This window comes from Mirounga leonina, unplaced genomic scaffold (assembly GCF_011800145.1).
Source record: "Mirounga leonina isolate KUSES-001 unplaced genomic scaffold, KU_Mleo_1.0 Mir_151, whole genome shotgun sequence".
In the NCBI taxonomy this organism is placed as follows: domain Eukaryota; kingdom Metazoa; phylum Chordata; class Mammalia; order Carnivora; family Phocidae; genus Mirounga; species Mirounga leonina.
In genome coordinates this window covers 4,105,584-4,124,562 of record NW_023270377.1, presented here as the reverse complement: position 1 = coordinate 4,124,562, position 18,979 = coordinate 4,105,584, and the positions used below count along the sequence as shown (strand labels likewise).

The window sequence follows — 18,979 nt, the reverse complement described above, 5'->3', positions numbered from 1 at the left end:
CTTATCTTCCTCTCTCGCTGCCCTTCAATGAACACAGAATATGCTCAATACGGACGTTTCCAAGATGACATCCTTATTCCTGATAACAGCCTCCGGGAATTCACAACACTCACATCTCCATCTTTGTGAAGTAGTACAGAATTTCGTTTGAAATCCTCTAAAATAATATAAGAACGTGGTTGGCTCAGTGGTTCAGTATGGAGCACCTCCTTGCGCCAGGTGGTTGGAGAAGGGGCGCTGGGGTCACAGAAAGGCTGGGTGGCCCCACAGACAAACAGAAGCTTTTAAAGCTAATGATGCTGTATGTGGGTGCCAGGCTCTTCCCAGGATTTAGCACAAAGTTTGGTGAATATAGAGAAGACTCTTAAGTATTCACATGATCGTGTGTTCCAGACAGGTAAAATCCATTTAAAATAGTTCCAAATGGTTTAACATATGGATTGAAAAATAACAAAGAGGAAAAAGTTGTGAGGATGGATTTCTAGCGCTCCTTTTCTGGCTCCTAAAGCCAACGTGACATCCACACAGCCGACCTGTCAGGTAAATGGTGTAATTTTGATACTGAAAACATATTTGCAAAGATGGCTATTGGTTTTCAGGAATGTCCTCCTGACACTAGCATTCCCTTCCATCACTTATTCTTAACAGGGATCTCCTTACCGCCAATCCTTAACACTTTCAGAGATGGTTTGCAAACCAAAGACCCAAAAGAAAGAACTTTTTTACTGTTGAATTTTGAGAATTCTTTATATATTCTAGATGCACTTTCTTAGCTAGATCTATAGCTTGCAAACATTATCTTGTCTTTTCATCCTCTTCCCAGAGTAAAAATTTTTTACTGTGATGAAGTCCAATTTATCAATCTTTCCTTTTATGGATACTTTTGGTTTCAAGTCTAAGAACTGTGTGCAGAGCCCTAGATCCTGAAGATTTTTCCCCCTCTTTTTACCTAAAGGTTTTACAGTTTTACATGTGAGTCCATGATCCACGTTAAGTTAATTTTTGTATAAGGTACAAGATAGACGTTCCTTTTCTTGTCTAGGGGATGAAAAGCTTAATTCTTGAAAGCCCATCTTTGAATTTTATGTGTTTATGGGCTTTTATGTTTTCCCTTTACTAGCTCTGGTAAAGGTGAAAACCCCTAGACCAATCTCTTTGCTTCTGTTCTTCAGCATCTCAGTATAGGGGATCTCTGGATGGGTCCAGATACAAAACTGAAAAATTTCATGCTTAAAATGTTAAATTGTTTGCAAAGTTTTTTTGATGAAATGATCAAATGAATGTAAGATTACCAGCCACAGTTATTTTATTTTATTTTAATTTTTTTTAGAGAGAGCACACACATTCAAGTTGGGGGGGGAAGGGGGACAGGGAGAGGGAGAGAGAGGAACTTAAGCAGACTTCCTGCTGAGTGCAGAGCCCGATGTGGGGCTCAATCTTACGACCTTGAGATCATGACCTGAGCTGAAATCAAGAGTCAGATGCCCAACTGACTGAGCCACCCAGGTGCCCCCACAGTTATTTTACTTTACAATGTTGCTGTGCACAATTACAGAGACCCTCTCTTTTCTCATGCCACCCGCCCCACAGTAAATTGGAAATCCGAGCAGGGACACTGAAACCTATAAGTTCTCACTCTTAAACTTCCTTCCATTCACCTCCAGGTTCAAAAGTCTTAAGACTCTACAAAAAAAAAAAAGACTCTACAGGGACACTCATTAATCCTCAGAGTCCAGAATAACAAAGTGTCTAAGGGGAGCCCTCTCCTGTGGCACTAGGGTCAGGGGAGAGATGTTTTGGGTACGTCACTCTGAGACACATTTATGCAGATGGAGGTGACCCCAGGAAGGGGTTGAGGTGGGAAGGGAAGCGGTCATAAAAAGGTGACTGTGGGTCTTTGTGAGCTTGGGAAGGGTGTTACTCTACTGCTGATTATGAGCCCAGATCTTTGTACCACCAGCTGGACGTACCTTCCCTTCTTCGTTATTTTCAGAAAAAAATCAACCAGGTCAACGGAACTCACTTGCTCTGATCTCGACCCTGTGAATGACGTTTGGCTTTAAATGCATCCTCCCAGGTGCATGGATGCAAACTTCTGAGGGGCTCTGACTCCTGGCCCACACTTGTCCTTGGGTGGGACCTGGGCTTGCACTGACCCTTCTTCCTGTCTCGTGGTGCTCCCAGCCTGGACCGAAGTATCTCCCTGTCTCAGTCACTTCCTCACCCACAGGCCATCCCAACCACGGCCACAAACCACAAACCACAAACCTTAGATTACAACTCACACAGCTCAAGTCTGCTCAGGTCACTACCCCCAGGATGACTCTCGTCTTCTCCAGAAGGTTCTGCCCCATGCATGGCTGCTCCAAGCTTTCCCAGCCTCACATCAGACACCCTCCCTGGTGTCTGTTGTCCCTGCTCTGAAGTTGTCCTCTGGTTCTCGGGCTTAGCGATTGCCTGGAATCCTGCCTGGAGTCCCTGGTCCCCATCCAGTCTTCTGATCCACGCACCACCAAACCCCTGTCAACAGCCCCTCTGTGGCCACTTATGCTCATCTGTAGCCATCTCGTGGACTGACGAAGCTTGTGCTCCTGTGATATTTTGACAAGAGTCTATTTTCCATTTATGGAGGTGAGTGGAAATATTCAGACTATCCTCAGTTTTTTGTTTTTAATATGAGGTCTTTCCCAAGTGTTCTGACTATATATGGACTAGCAATCGAGAAATGACCAAGTTTATAAAAATACCTGAAGGATAATCCCAGAGCTGTGCCATTGTGAAACAACGTTAGGGGTGAGTCAGTTATGTAAGCTAAACAAAACTAGTTTCTTCTCTCCCCTGCCTTACCCTTTAACCAGGATGAATAATAGATGCCTTTTTCTACAGGTCAAAATATCAATTCTCATACAAAGATTTGATAGCTTGTCTCAGGAATGCTTCTAGAAGCCTTGGGATTGATTCTAGAATAAGACTTTTAAAAAGGTAATCTGACCTCAAAGATGAGTAGCAATATAATATAAATATATCAATTTCAATAGCGAGTACCATTTATGATCATGTTGTCACTGTGTAGACCTGTACTTTTCATGAAAAAATTCAGTTCTAAGTAACTCTGAAGGATTTTGCCCTTCCTTTGCAACTACTTCATAAGTACTGATATACTCAAACTTTCTTTTTGTCCCTAACTGTTCATCATTAAATGACTCCTTAATAGCTAGTTAATAAAATACCTTCACTCAATAAAGACCAGATTGTATAGCTGATAATTTAAGATTTTTTATGGAACAAGCTTCATTAACAGTGAATTTTTAATTCGCAAGTGTCAAACTCCCTAATGCATATTTAGAGGAAGAGAATGCTTAGAATAAAATTGAAATTCTTCCAATTGTCCTTATTCTTAGGCACGGCTTCAAAATTATCTTGCAGAATGAGAGGAGGTCTTTAAAAATTAACTACCAAGTAAGCTCTCTTCTTATTTTTTTCAGCAACAAGTTAGAAGTTTTGGGGCACAAGCAGAGCAGTAGGGCAACTGGTGGCCTTGTGGGTTGGGTTCCCTGGAAACATTTAGATGGAGGCCATGCAGGTGGTTTACTGGGAACACCACCCACAAGGATGGAGGGAGAGAAGCAGCACTGGACAGAGAAGCTAATGTAACTGAGCTGTGATGCAATTGGATGTGAGCTGTCAGCTGACCCCACAGAGAGCCCAGGAGCTAGGAGAACCCTTCAGAAATGTCCCAGTGAGGGGGCTGGGTCTGTGTACCTGAACATGGCTCTCCCTGAATGCAGCTGCCTGGGGTGGGTGGTGGGACTTTGCATGGAGCAGCTCCTTTAGACCCGGAATAATTCCAAGGTGGGAATTAGGTGAGGGGTCAACACAACATACCGGGTAGCTGGGGACTGAGCTGGGGACTACAGTGGAATGGGTTGTGCCCAGAGTGAGCAGGAAGAGATTTCTCTTCTTTTGTTCTCAGCAATGAAACATGGTTAAGGAGAAGGACAAAGACAGATGGGGGGGGGTGCAGTTGGAAGATTTCTGCTGATCATTGTGTGGGAGATGAGCCTTGAAAAAGGGGCAATTGCCTCCAGCTGGGTGGCTGCAATCATGCAAGGGATTTTTAATAAAATGTTGGCTTTCATCACAAAATGTCGGCTTTCATAAATACAAATGTTGCATTTATGTGGAGTTTGGGTATTTTTTAAAATTTAAATTCAATTAGCCAACCTATAGTATATCATGTTTCAGATATAGAGTTCAATAGTTCATCACTTGCATATAACACCCAGTGCTCATCACATCACATGCCCTCCTTAAAGTCCATCACCCAGTGACCCCATCCCCCCACCCACCTCCCCTCCAGCAACCCTGAGTTTGTTTCCTAGAGTTAAGAATCTCTCATGGTTTTTCTCCTTCTCTGTTGATTTCCCATTCAGTTTTCCCTCCCTTCCTCTATGATCCTCTGTGCTGTTTCTTATTTTCCACATATAAGTGAAACCACATGATAATTGTCTTTCTCTGATTGACTTATTTCGCTTAGCATAATACCCTCTAGTTCCATCCACATCGATGTAAATGGTAAGTATTCATCCTTTCTGATGGCTGAGTAATAGTCCATTGTATATATATACCACATCTTCTTTATCCATTCATCTATCGATGGACAAGAGACTCATTTTAGACCCAAAGACACCTCCAGATTGAAAGTGAGGGGGTGGAGAACCATTTATCATGTTAACGGACATCAAAAGAAAGCTGGGGTAACAACCCTTATATCAGAAAATTAGATTTTAAACCAAAGACTTTAGTAAGGGATGAAGAGGGACACTATATCATACTTAAAGGGTCTATCCAACAAGATCTAACAATTATAAATATTTATGCTCCAAACTTGGGAGCAGCCAAATATATAAACCAATTAATAACAAAATTAAAGAAACATATTGATAATAATACAATAATAATAGGGGACTTTAACACCTCACTCACAGCAATGGATAGATCATCTAAGCAGAAGATCAACAAGAAAACAAGGGCTTTGAATGACACACTGGACCAGATGGACTTCACAGATATATATGAGGGCATTGCATCCTAAAGCAACAGAATACACATTCTTCTCGAGTGCTCATGGAACATTGTCCAGAATAGATCACATACTGGGTCACAAATTAGGTCTCAACCAGTACCAAAAGATTGGGATTATTCCCTGCATATTTTTAGACCACAGTGCTTTGAAACTTGAACTCAATCACAAGGGGAAATTTGGAAGGAACTCAAATACTTGGAAGATAAAGAGCATCCTACTAAAGAATGAATGGATCAACCAGGAAATTAAAGAAGAATTAAAAAATTCTTGGAAACAAATGAAAATGAAAACACAACTGCTCAAAACCATTGGGATGCAGCAAAGGTGGCCCTAAGAGGGAAGTACATAGCAATACGAGCCTTTCTCAAAAAATTAGAAAAAAGTCTCAAATACACAAACTAACCTTACACCTATAGGAGCTGGAGAAAGAACAGCAAATAAAGCCTAAACCCAGCAGGAGAAGAGAAATAATAAAGATCAGAGCAGAAATCAATGAAATAGAAACTAAAAGAACAGTAGAACAGTAGAACAGATCAATGAAACTAGAAGCTGTTTCTTTGAAATTAACAAGATCAATAAACCTCCAGCCAGACTTACCAAAAACAAAAGAGAAAGGACCCAAATTAATAAAATCATGAATGAAAGAGGAGAAATCACGACCAACACCAAGCAAATACAAACAATTTTAAGAACATATTATGAGCAACTATATGCCAACAAATTAGGCAATCTAGAAGAAATGGATGCATTCCTAGAAACTTGTAAACCACCAAAACTGAAAGAGGAAAAAACAGAAAACCTGAACAGACCCATAACCAGCAAGGAAATTGAAGCAGTAATCAACAAACAAGAAGAGTCCAGGGCTGGATGGCTTCCCAGGGGAATTCTACCAAACATTTAAAGAAGAACTGATACCTATTCTTCTGAAGCTATTTCAAAAAGTAGAAATGGAAGGAAAACTTCCAAACTAGTTCTATGAGGCCAGCATTACCTTGATCCCAAAACCAGACAAAGACCCCACCAAAAAGGAGAATTACAGACCAATATCCCTGATAAACATGGATGCCAAAATTCTCACCAAGATACTGGCCAACAGGATCCAACAGTACATTAGAAGGATTATTCACCATGACCATGTGGGATTTATTCCTGGGCTACAAGGAGGGTTCAATATTCGCAGACCAATCAATGTGATACATCCCATTAATAAAAGAAAGGACAAGAACAATATGATCCTCTCAATGCAGAAAAAAGCATTTGACAAAATACAGCATCCTTTCTTGATTAAAACTCTTCACAGTGTAGGGATAGAGGGTACATACCTCAATGTCATAAAAGCCATCTATGAAAAGCCTACAGTGAATATCATTCTCAAGGGGGAAAAATTGAGACTTTTGGAGAGAGTTCTGGAGTTTGGGTACTGTCATTGTATATCCACCATCCTCCTTTCTCCCCTGCTCACAATTTCTGACTCCTTGGTCCAATCACTTGTCCTTGATGATGCAGCCTGTCCCATTTCTCTCCCGAACCCACCTCCCGGAACATGAGGAATGTGACCACTGCTGCCTGAGCAAGAGCTGGGTCTCTGTCTCTGGACAGAGTCACAGATGGATCATAACCCTTAAGGATCCATTCTCCTGAGTCAATTCAGATCAGAGTTTTGGTCAGCTGTGAAGGAGGATCTGTCTGTGCAGACATGCTTCTTTAAACATAATCATGCTTTAGGATGATTCCAGCTTCCAGTCCGAGCTCCATCTCCCATAGATGGAGTTTCTGCTGAGAGAATGCTGTCCTGGGAGTGCACCTCTCCACATGCTCGAGGGTGAAGACCCCTCCAGTTTCTGCCCTAGGATAGCCGCCCCTCCTCCCCCACTGCACAAGGGGAGGCCTGGCCCAAAGTGACACTATTTGAATTCGGATTTCCTTTGGGTAGTAAGAAACAAAAACTTCCAATAAAATATATCCAATAAGTCAACATGAAGTGAAAAATTTGAACAAACTCACTTCGGTTAAAGTAGTTATTATTTTGACTTTGCAGTGGTCACCTGGTCTCTACCTTGAGGAAAGACGAGGGGGATCATTTATTTTGAGGAATAAAAAGTCAAAGCTATCACATATGTGAATAACACATAAAGTATCGAAGTCATTAAAACCACCTTTATCCTAATAGGTCTTTATTATAAATCATAGAGAGGATGATGACCGGTGATCGAGCAACATAAAAAAATATTGAAAAACAGCTGGTAGAACGGTTTCCTAGGAAACGAATGAGTGCGATCTCAGGAGAGTTGAGATCATGCCACTGATTCAAAGCAAAGAAGCCACTTAAAAGAAAATTTCTTTTAAAATTCCAAATTCCTTACCTTGTTTTTTTCTTTTGTGCCTTTCTTTTCCTTTTCTTTTTTAGGTTTCTTGGATGTCGTGGCCTTCTTCTTATTCTTCTTTTTGTTTTTCTCCTCTTCTTCTTGGTTTGCAATAATATCCTCAGTAACCTGGCAAGAAACACAAAATAAGCATCGCGCTTTCATGGAGCCCGATCAAGATGAGGACTGTTTTACCTGTCTGGAGGAAGTATTTGTGCTGATCAGTGCCCGCTCCCTCCTTGTCCTGCTCTGGGTCTGAGGTCGACCCTCGTGGGGACACCACCGGCTGCCGCCTGCCCCTGGTTGGATTCATCGGTGAGGCAGCAGTCGGACCTCAGGGGGCAGATGAGAGGGAAGTTGGACATTTCTGAACTCAGTCCCCCCACCCCCCCCAGTTCAGAGCTGCTCTGGCCCCCAGGGCTGCCATGAACATGAGGGAGGTCATGGCTTCCTCAGTGTCTCTGCCACAGCCAGGGTGCCAGGCCCGCCCACACCTCTTCAGTAAAAAAACCCCATATAATCTGTTCTATACAGCAGGTATTTGCTGAGCTCCCACTTGCTGTGGCAGAGAGAGACTTCTGGGAGATATGAAGCTGTAGACCCTAGGTCACATCACTGGTCATGTGACCGAGGTAAGTGGCATACCAGCTCTGGGACCTAGTTTCCTAGTTTCATTTTCTAAAATCAAGTCAGTATTTCCATCCATTGGACTTACGATAAACCAAGCATGGTTCTAAGAGCTGCACAAAGATGAACTCATTTACTGCTAAATGCAGCCTAGGGATGCGAGCTGTTACCAGCCCGTTTTATTGATAAGAGAACAGGGCACAAAGAGTTCAGTCTCGTGGCCAAGGACATACAGCTGCTGAGTGCTGAGGTGGGATTCAAACAGGCGCTAACCGGGATGAATTTCACAACAGAGAAAGAAAAGAGGCAAGATGTGGAACAACATATGTAAATTTATTCTATTGTACAAAATGCATATGGTTAAATAAAAAAATAACACGCTACGGTTTCAGGATATATACATATGTAGTCAAAGTACACAGAAATATGAGGGAATGACAAACATCAAATTCAGTACAGTGGTTACCTCTGGAGAGCATGGTATGCAATTAAACCAAAGGGCTAGTATCATTGCACGTCTACTATGTTCTACCAAACCATCCTCCTGGGATCCAGTCTACTTGTTTATGCCTTATTAGTGATTTACTAAAGTGCTGAAGTTTATTTTCTAGTATTATATTTTGATATTTCTACCTATGTTGTTCTTAGGAGTTTAGTTCACACTTTTAAAAGTATAACAGACAGCTTTACTGTGAACAAAGTAGGATATTCTGGTCTCATCTGGACTTGAAAAAAACACCACCACTATAGCCATTAGTCACGTGCCCTCTTCCCACTATCCGCAGGCCAACCCATCCCCTAGGCTCCCGTGAAGCTCTCGGTATGATGAGGCTCAGGAAAAGGGTGCTGGCGAGCATAAGAGGTGATGTATGTGTTGTGCACATTATTTGGTAATAAAAAACGTGTCTCTAGATGGAATTAAAAGTCCCTTGTCCAAGTGGCAATGTTTTCCTTGGGGATCAGGTTCACTTCAACGCATAGAGCTAAATCGTGGTTGCTCAGGATTTTATGTTTGAAGCACTTAGGAAACATGAGCATTTTTTTTTTGGTCCTTGGAAGTTTGTAAGCTTTCAGAAATGTACCAACAATTTTTAAAAAATGACCTGATGTATAAACTGTGAGCAGCTACAAAAAGGAGGAATCCTTATTTGTGGAACATACAATTCAGCGTATCTTGTAAATCCTTCTCCATTGTACTATTTATTTCCTCTATATCCTTACTTAATTTATTTAATACTTTGATAAATACGTTCACGTGGCCCACAATTCAAAACTTACAAAAGTTCAAGTCATGAAATGTTCCATTCTTATGCTGTGAGCCAGCCAGCAAGATCCGCTTTCTAAAGCAGCCCCAATACCTTGGAGATGCTTCCAGAGACATTTTATATAGCTATATGCAAATACACCTACGTACACACACACATACACACACACACACACCGCTGTGTTATGTTCGCCAGCCACACGCTTGAAAATGGTGTGTGATTGGAAGTTTGTCTCTTTTTTAAGCCGATGTTGAATTTGCTTTGCTCTTGATTTTCAACTCTAGCAAAATCTTCCAAAGTAACTAATATGTACACGTGTACACACAGATACACAATTAAACATAGATGGGCCATTTTATTCCAATGTCAGTGTCTCATACGCGCTGCCCTTGTTGTGCATTTTCCTCCGACTAATGTCCCTGGCTTTCTTAGCAGTACATAAAGAGCTTCCCTGTTCTGTTTGTATGGGTGTGCTGTGGATGATCTGGCCGTTCTCCTACCAATGGAATTAGGTTGTTTCCAATTGTCTGCTGTTACTAATAATGCTGCACACATAAATGCCCACAAATATAATTTTGCAAGCGTATGAGCATATTTGCAAGATAAATTCCTAAAAGTAGAAATGCTGGATCAAGGGTATGTAGGTACATTTTTAATACTGTCAAACTGCCTCCATTGGGCTGTGCCAATTCACCCCTCTGCCCGCCATGCGGGCGACCGCTGGTTTCCCCATATGCTCTGACACAGTGTGACACGGTGTCTAATGTTTGCCAACTGAACAGCTGAAGAAATGGTCTGTCGTTGTAGTTCTTTTGGGTTTTTTTAGATGCCAGTGGTGAATTTATTTTGCTCACGCGCTTCAGCTATAACAAAACCTCCCAAAGTGAGGAGTGCCCTCGATTGCCCTGTTAAGTCAGCCACCATATTTTTGGTAAACTGTGGTGTCTGAAGGCCAAATCTGGCCTACCACCTGCTTTCTTTTATAAGAATATAATATATTATAATTTTATTGAGACATATTTTACATAGTATACATCCATCCATTCCAAGGGTACGATTCAATCATTTTAAGTACGTCTACCAAGTCCGGCAACCATCACCATGAGCCAGTTTTGGAACATTTCCATCACCCCAGTGTGACCCCTCATGTCCACTGTCAGTCTTTCCTTTTCCTTCATTCCTTGCCAGGTCTCTTCTAATCGCCTCCCTGCCTCTATTCACTTTGTCTGGATGTTTCCTGTAAATGGAATCACATAATATGTGGTCTCTTAGGTCTGGTTCCTTTCCCTTTGCATCATGGATTTGAGTCTCCCCATGTTGTAGCATATCCCAATTGGTGTTTCATTTTTTATAGGAAATCCAAATAATATTCCATCGCTGATGCACTACATTTGCCTATCCAGTCACCAGTTGATGGATATTTAAGCTGTTCCAAATTTTTGACTATTATGAGTAATGCCCCTATATTCATGTACAAACTTCTTTGTGTGGACACATTCTCATTTCTCTTGGATAGAGTACCAACAGTGGGCTGCTGGCTCATTTGGTACGTTTATGTTTAACTTTTTAAAAAAAAAATTTTTTGTATTGTTATGTTAATCACCATACATTACATCATTAGTTTTTGATGTAGTGTTCCATGATTCATTGTTTGTGCGTAACACCCAGTGCTCCATGCAGAACGTGCCCTCTTTAATACCCATCACCAGGCTAACCCACCCTCCCACTCCCCTCCCCTCTAGAACCCTCAGTTTGTTTTTCAGAGTCCATTGTCTCTCATGGTCCGTCTCCCCCTCCGATTTCACCCCCTTCATTCTTCCCCTCCCGCTACCTTCTTCTTTTTTTTTTTCTTAACATATATTGCATTATTTGTTTCAGAGGTACAGATCTGTGATTCAACAGTCTTGCACAATTCACAGCGCTCATCATAGCACATACCCTCCCCAGTGTCTATCACCCAGCCACCCCATCCCTCCCACCCAACCCCCCACTCCAGCAACCCTCAGTTTGTTTCCTGAGATTAAGAATTCCTCATATCAGTGAGGTCATATGATACATGTCTTTCTCTGATTGACTTATTTCGCTCAGCATAACACCCTCCAGTTCCATCCACGTCATTGCAAATGGCAAGATCTCATTCCTTTTGATGGCTGCATAACATTCCATTGTATATATATATACCACATCTTCTTTATCCATTCATCTGTCAATGGACATCTTGGCTCTTTCCACAGTTTGGCTATTGTGGACATTGCTGCTATAAACATCGGGGTGCATGTACCTCTTCGATTCCCTACATTTGTATCTTTGGGGTAAACACCCAGTAGTGCAATTGCTGGATCATATGGTAGCTCTATTTTCAACTTTTTGAGGAACCTCCATACAGTTTTCCAGAGTGGCTGCACCTCAGCGGAGACTTTTAAAAGTTCCGATTTTGTGCCCCACGGCTCTATCACTTGCCAGAAGCGGCCGACGGAGGCCCCTCCCCCGCCGTCTATCCTCCCGAATATCGCCTCGGATTCACTTCTCCGCACGTCCTACCTTCCAGAAAGTGGTCGCTTTTCTGATGAGAGAGTTGTTGCTCTTCTTTTCTTCGATCTCCTGTTGAGTTTGTAGGTGTTCAGGATGGTTTGATCCCTCTCCAGCTGAATTCCTGAGAGGAGACGAAATCCAGGTCTCCTACTCCTCCGCCATCTTGCTCTGCCCCCCCTCCGTTTATGTTTAACTTTTAAGAAAGGGACAAGCGTTTCCCAAAATGGCTGTGCCATTTTGCATTCCTACCAGCATCATAGGAGGGTTCCTTTTCCTCTACACCCTCTACATTTTTTACTGTCTGTCTTCTTGATTATGGCCATCCTAGTGGGAATGAAATGGTCTCACTGTAGTTTTATGTTTTATCTCCCTAAAGACTAAGGATGCCAAGCATCTTTTCATGTGCCAATTAACTATTCATTTATGATCCTTTGTGAATTGTCTATTCAAGTCTTTTTTTTTTTTTAAGATTTTATTTATTTATTTGAAAGAGAAGGAGAGAGAGAGCACACAAGCAGAGGCAGAGGGAGAGGGAGAAGCAGACTTCCCACCGAGCAGGGACCCCGATGTGGGACTCGATACCAGGACCCTGGGATCATGACCTGAGCCGAAGGCAGACGCTTAACGACTGAGCCACCCAGCCACCCCATCTATTCAAGTCTTTTGCCCATTTTTTGATTGAATTGTCTTCTTATTGAGACACAAGAATTCTTTGTTTATCCTGGATACAAACCCCTTATCAGGTATTCGTTTTCAAATATCTTCCCCCAGTATGTTTTTGTCTTTGTATTTTCTTGATGGCATCTTTTGAGGTGCAAAAGTTTTGAATTTTGATGAGGTTCAATTTATCAATTTTGTCTGTCAGTGTAGTTTTAATTTGCGTTTCTGTTATACGTATGGGGTTGATCATCTTTTTATATGTTGAACATCTTTTATTATGTTTCAAACCCATTTACATTTTCTTTTCCGAGAAATGTCTGTTCATATCCTTTGGCTTTTTAAAATATTGGGTTATTGATCTTTATTTTTATAGAGCTGTAGGAGCTCTTTATATATGAGAAAAATGATCTCCTGTGTGGGGTGCTCATTACAAGTAATTATCCTACTGAGCCATCTGTCATTTGACTTCACTTGGGGTCTGTTTTGCCATGCCGGTTAGAAAATTTTTGTGTGTATCATTTAAAATTTCATTTTTTTTCTTCCACGACCCCTGGGTTGTGCAATGGAGGTAGAAATGTCTTTTCCACTCTGAGGTTATAACATTTCTTCCTTGGCCTCTTCTAGATCTTTTCTGTTTTTGTTTTGTTTGGCACTTAAATCTTTGACCCATCTGGAATCATTCTGGGGTGAGGTATAAAGAAATAGAGATTTAATTTTCTTCTTTCTTTCAGATGACAACCTGGTTACTCTAATCCCATTTATTAAATTTTCCCCCTTACCTAAGAAAGGCGCCATGCCATCTTTATTATGTACTAAATTGGCATATGTATTTGGGTATATTTCTTGATTTTCTATTCTTTTCCACTGATGTGTCTTTCTAGTTATTTATCTGTGCCGATGGGTTCTTAATAGCATGGCCCAATACTGCATAGCTACTTCCTTCTCATTACATTGTGTAATTACATTCAGAATTTTACTGGTTTTTCTTGGCTATTTACTTTCACCTAAAGTTTAGAATCAGGCTGGTCACCTTTGGAGTGGCCTGCCCCACCTCCAACATAACGCCATCTGTGTTTTTGTGTAGATCACATCACACGTGCAAATGATGTTTGGGAGAAGTGATGTATTTACAATGTGGAGTATCCCTACCTAAGAACACGGTGTGCTTTTCCCTCTTTCCATTTGTATCCCTCACACTTTTTAAAAACTTTTCTTCACACAAAACACACATTTATTATTACGTTTGTTCCTGGATGCTTTATCTTTGTATTGTTGGTGCTGTTGTAAATGGATTGTTTTGTTGTATTTTCTATATGGCCGTTGTTTGTACATACCAATGCTTTTGCTCTCTGTAACTCCCCATCTTCCTTCTTACACTGTTTAGTTTTCAATTTATTCTCTTTGCTTTTCTAAGTGTAGAGCATACCTGCAAAAAGTGATCATTTTGCTTCTTCCGTTCCATATATCTCTACGTTCTTTCTTGTATCCAACAGAGTTCATAGATCCTAGGGGACAGCGGTGACAATGGCCATCCTTGTATTTTTCATGACATTGGTGGAATTGTTTCTAGTGAATTTCATTAAGCATAATATTAGATCTTGAACTAAGAAATACTTTGTCATGTTGAAGAAGTATCCCTATATTCTAATTTTTTTGTTTTATTTTTAAAAATCAAGAATGGATGTTGAATTTGTAAAAGACCCCATCAGCATCCAGAGAGATGCACTTATGGTTTTCCCTTTTGGATCTCTTTACAGGATGCAGTGTATCCACAGACATCCTCAACCCCAGCCATTCTTGCATTCTGGAATAAATGCCGCTTGATTGTGGTGTTTTGCTTGTTTAATGTGCTGCTGGTTTTGGCATGATAATATTTCAGCTTGAATTTTTGCATTAATACTTGTAAGGAAGACTAATCTGTGATTCTCTTTGTATTTGGTCTTCTCTGGGAGTGTTGGTATCAACGTGATTATGCTCACTTTGTAGAAAGTGTTTGTACTGCTTGTTTTTTAACAAATATAAAGTTGACTCTTTAAGTACACATTATAATGGTTATGCTTGGTCTGTCTCTTCATCCTCCTCCTCCCCTCAGTGACAATTATTACGATGTCCTGCGAGATTTCCACGTGTACTGTTGCAGGTGCGCTACACGAGTCACCTCATCTAATCGTTACATCGGCGCAGGGAGGGAGGCGCATAGGGAAGGAGCCCCCTGAGGCTGCAGACCTGGCAGGTGGGGGGACAGTGTTTCATCACCTCTACCCTGTTTAGACTCTTCCATCACCTGTCTTTACAAGTCATGCTGCTTTGTGGCCTTCTTTGTCTTATTTTAATGTATTAGCCAGACATCTTCATCTTCTTCTGTTTTTAGCCAACATTAACCCTACTCTCGAATGTTTCTTGTGTACACAATGTAGTCATTGCACCAACATGCTTAATCCTGTAATTATTACCTTTCTAAACTAACATGAAACACATTTAGTCCCTGGCCATGGACTTTCATGACACAGCTTGGTCCTGACAATTTAGCTGCAGCAATAAGACCTCACAGGGTAACAAAGGGAAATAACACCAGGTCGAAAGGACAGTCACTCAAGGCAGGGCTTGATGAACTGCCACACTGTAGGGTGGATAGTATGTGTTCACTGAGTTCTGAGGAGGACAGGAGTCTGCCAGAGGCTGGAGCGAGGGCTGAGGAGCTGTGTCAGCTCCTGACAGGGAGGTGGGGAAGAGCACGTCCCTCTGACCCTGATGGCTCACTCGGGGGAGCACGGGGGGACGGGAGGCTGACCGTGGGGTCAGGAGTGCTGAGGTGGAGAAACCCTGATTTGTAGCAGAGCTTTTACTGTTGTGTAGTGCTTCATGCTCCCTAACTGGTTCCCTGCTCTCTTTGTCAGTGCTATAAACGGGGTGGCCCCCAACAGCTGTTTCAATCATCTATGGCAGGGGTCGGCAAATCATATGCATGGGCCAAATCTGGGCTGCTGCCCAGTTTGTAAATAAAACTTTATTGAAACACAGCCATGCCCATTCATTACCTACGGTCTGTGTCCACTTTCATGCTGGAATAGAAGAGTTGGGTCGTTGTGGCAGAGGATCTGTGTTCCATAGCCTCAAATATTTATTATTTGGTCCCTTATGACAAAAGTTGGTTGTCTCTGGTCTATGGCAACTTGTCTAATTATTTGTTTCATGTAAACTCCTTAAATAGCATTTATGGGTCAAAGAGTATATGCATTAAACATCTGATGTTTACTTGGTCCATGTCCCTCAAAAAGGTCATGCCAATTTATGTATTTATGCATCCAGTTACAATATGTGGGAGTGACTTTTCTCCACATGCTCACCAACTCTAGCGATGATTATGATTTAAAATTTTTACCAATCCTATAGGTGAAAAGAGATATAGTAACATTATTTTATATTTGAGTTTCTTTGCTAGTGAGTTTTAAAGTTTTAAAAATTAACATTTTTGCCTTCTTTTCTACTGAGGTGTTTAGATTTTTCTTATTATTTCCTAAGAACCCTTTATGTATGAAAGGTAGCTATTATCACCTATGCTGCAAATATTTTCTCCAGTTTATCATATGATTTTACTTCCAATTATGATATTTTTTGCCATTTGAGTTTTATGTGGTCCAGTATATCAGCTTGAGTATATGAGTGTGAGTTTCACTTTTAATAGCAATGCTTCTAGTGCTCTACTGTTGAGCATGATGCTAATTTTCTCTTGGTTTCTATGATTAATACTCTGAGGTTAAGAACAGTTTTCCTATTTCTAGTTTATTGAGACATCTCTGAAAACAGCCTTAGAAGTCAATTTCATCAGATGCCACTGGAGCGTCTACAGAGATGTTTCTGTGGAAGAACATCAGTATGGCAAAGAGCTGACTCTCGACAGGTGAGCAGGAATGAAGCAGGGGACAAGGGGTAGAAGGCCAGCCTGGGATAAGAGGAGAGCATGACGTGCACAAAGACACTGGGGCTCATGGAAGGAGATGGGGGACGAGGGGACAGCAGATGACACTGAGAGGCAAGCAGGGACCAGAACATAAAGGGCCCTTGAAATCAAGCTGCTCAGAATTTACCAAGAAAGTAAGCCCCATGTGTTGTCACGTCTCTTTCAAAGGTTAGGAGGAAGAATGAATTCATTTTGAAATAAATTTAAAAGTACATAATCATGGAACACTACATCAGAAACTAATGATGTAATGTATGGTGATTAACATAACAATAAAAAATTTTTAAAAAGTACATAATTGATGAAACATCGAAATATTTCCACGTAAATATCTGCAGGAGAATAACCCAAAACTAATGACACTATGAACCCATTCAGGTTACAGTTTAAAGAAATGGGATTACAATAGATTTGTGTTTTATTTCTCAAGCATCTCCGTACCTGTTGTGGGGTCTTGTTGGAAAAGATAATGGCAGACCCTCCTTCTTCCACGTTAGGGTATTCAGGAAATGTGCCGGTTAAGTTCCTGAGGAAGAAAGAGAGGGAAATCAAGTAGGAATGATCTCTGTCGTCTCTGTTATACTTCCCACTGGCTGGCTCTGCCCGTGGTAACTGAAATGGGGGAGTGCTCTTAGGGTGGAAGCTTCCTGCCCCTCGCGGCTGGACACAGCGCCTCGAAGGAGCAGCAGGACCCGGCCATGTTCCTAGAGGTTTGCTTCCTCCAGGTAATTGTTACTCCAAGATGGACACACCTCTCTTTAGAACAGATTGTACTCTTCTCCCTCTTTTTTTTTTTTTTTTTTTTATTATTGAGGTACTCCGTGCTTGAGTTAGGAATGAAGACAGAAGCACAAATCACTTCTTCCTGTTTAAAACTTAGGATAAACACAGGATTTTGAAACTAAACAGAAGGATGGAGTTGTTCGGATGACAAATTTAGTAATAGTGCATGAAATACGCGGGCAAGTTTTGGTTTCCGTGAGGCTAAGGCTCCATTTCGAATGGGTTCCAAATAGTGATTTTTTTGTGTCACCGTATAATTTCTACATTTTAAAAAGCAGACTTTGCAACTTAATATTGAGGAATTTCAGGAGGCATGTGTAGTTACTATTTCTAAGTTCCACGAATCCACCAACATGGAGAATCTAAGGATTAGAGGAGACAACCGTGCTTAAGATGAGTCCACAGCAGTGGTTCTCAAACTTTTGACTTTGGAGCCTTTTATACTCTTGATAATTTTTTAATATCTCAAGGAGCTTTTGTTTATATGAGTTATAGCTGTTGATATTTACTGTGATAAATATTAAAACCGGGAAATTTCTAAAATACACATTTTAAATTCACTTAAAAATAACAATGATAAACTCATTATATGTTCACATAAATAACATTTTTACTATAATTCCAAAACAAAACAAAACAAAATAGGGAGAAGAGCATTCCCGTTCTGCATCTTTGAAATCTTTTTAATGTCTGGTTTGATGGAAGGTAGCCGCATGCTCATACGTGCTTCTGTATTCATTCTGCCGCATTGTGCTGTTTTGGTTGAAGTTTGGGAAGAAATTCTGTCCTCACATTTGACACATCCCATCATATCAAAATCACATTCATCAATAACTACACTAGTCTCAAAACCGAGACTCTTAAGTGATGGGGAAGCTCTCAGGGCTCACAGAGGTGATTATGAGATTGCCAAAATTTTAATTTTTGCTAGGTCAGAGCTTTTCTTTCAGGCTCCTTTGGTTCACTTTTGAGAAAATGTCTCTCAAAAGCCAAAGTTTGTCAGTCATTTTCTCGAAACGTTCCATGGAAAGTGGCTGGTTCAGCTGCAGGCAGACGACCTCACAGGTTTGCTTCCTAACGGCCACCTTATTTCCACAAGCAGCCCAAGGCTGCACTCCCGATTTTGTCACATAGAATATTAAAAAGCTGTGTAGTCAAGGGTCAAGTCTTAATACAATTATTTTTTACTGTGTCCTCAAGGATATTGTTAAATGAAACTTTTTTTTAGGCAGATGCGTGATGGTGAGGACCACGACGATTCTGAGCTGGGGCCACTGCCTGGTTCATGCTGAGGAGCCAGCACGGCCTGCCTGCTGTGACCCCATTGTTTCCGTGGGATTACTCTGAAAACATTTAAAAATAGTCACATCATTGTCTGGACAAAATATCTCAGGTCTCTTGAACCTTTCCTGTGGGCTCATTCAGTAGGAACATGACTCAGCTCCTCAGCTTTGCTTTGAAAGGAACTGAATACAATGGGGCATGTGTGGACAAATGCAGGGACAAAGACGACAGAGATCACACACTAAGTACGCCATTCTGTCAATGGAGCTGCCATCATTGTAGCTACTTTGGGGGCCTCACGCATTCATTTATCCATCCACCTGTCTGCCCATCCATCCAACCATCTGTCCGTCCATCCAACCATCCATCCTTCCATCCATCCATCCATCCATCCATCCATCCATCCATCCATCCATCC

The 18,979-nt window shown here is 41.2% G+C and overlaps 1 protein-coding gene across 2 annotated transcripts in view; it reads right to left on the bottom strand.

The window, feature by feature from the left end:
• Positions 1 to 18,979, bottom strand: part of IQCA1 (IQ motif containing with AAA domain 1) — a 143,865-nt gene that overhangs the window by 65,585 nt on the left and 59,301 nt on the right. Inside the window, exons 7-8 of one of the 2 annotated variants that reach the window (XM_035006796.1) lie at positions 16,936 to 17,020; positions 7,450 to 7,578 (exon numbers count right to left, since the gene is read on the bottom strand). In XM_035006796.1, coding sequence (XP_034862687.1) covers positions 7,450 to 7,578; positions 16,936 to 17,020 — 214 coding nt within the window. The remainder of the gene's footprint in view (positions 1 to 7,449; positions 7,579 to 16,935; positions 17,021 to 18,979) is intronic. The other variant, XM_035006797.1, reaches the window with a different exon arrangement.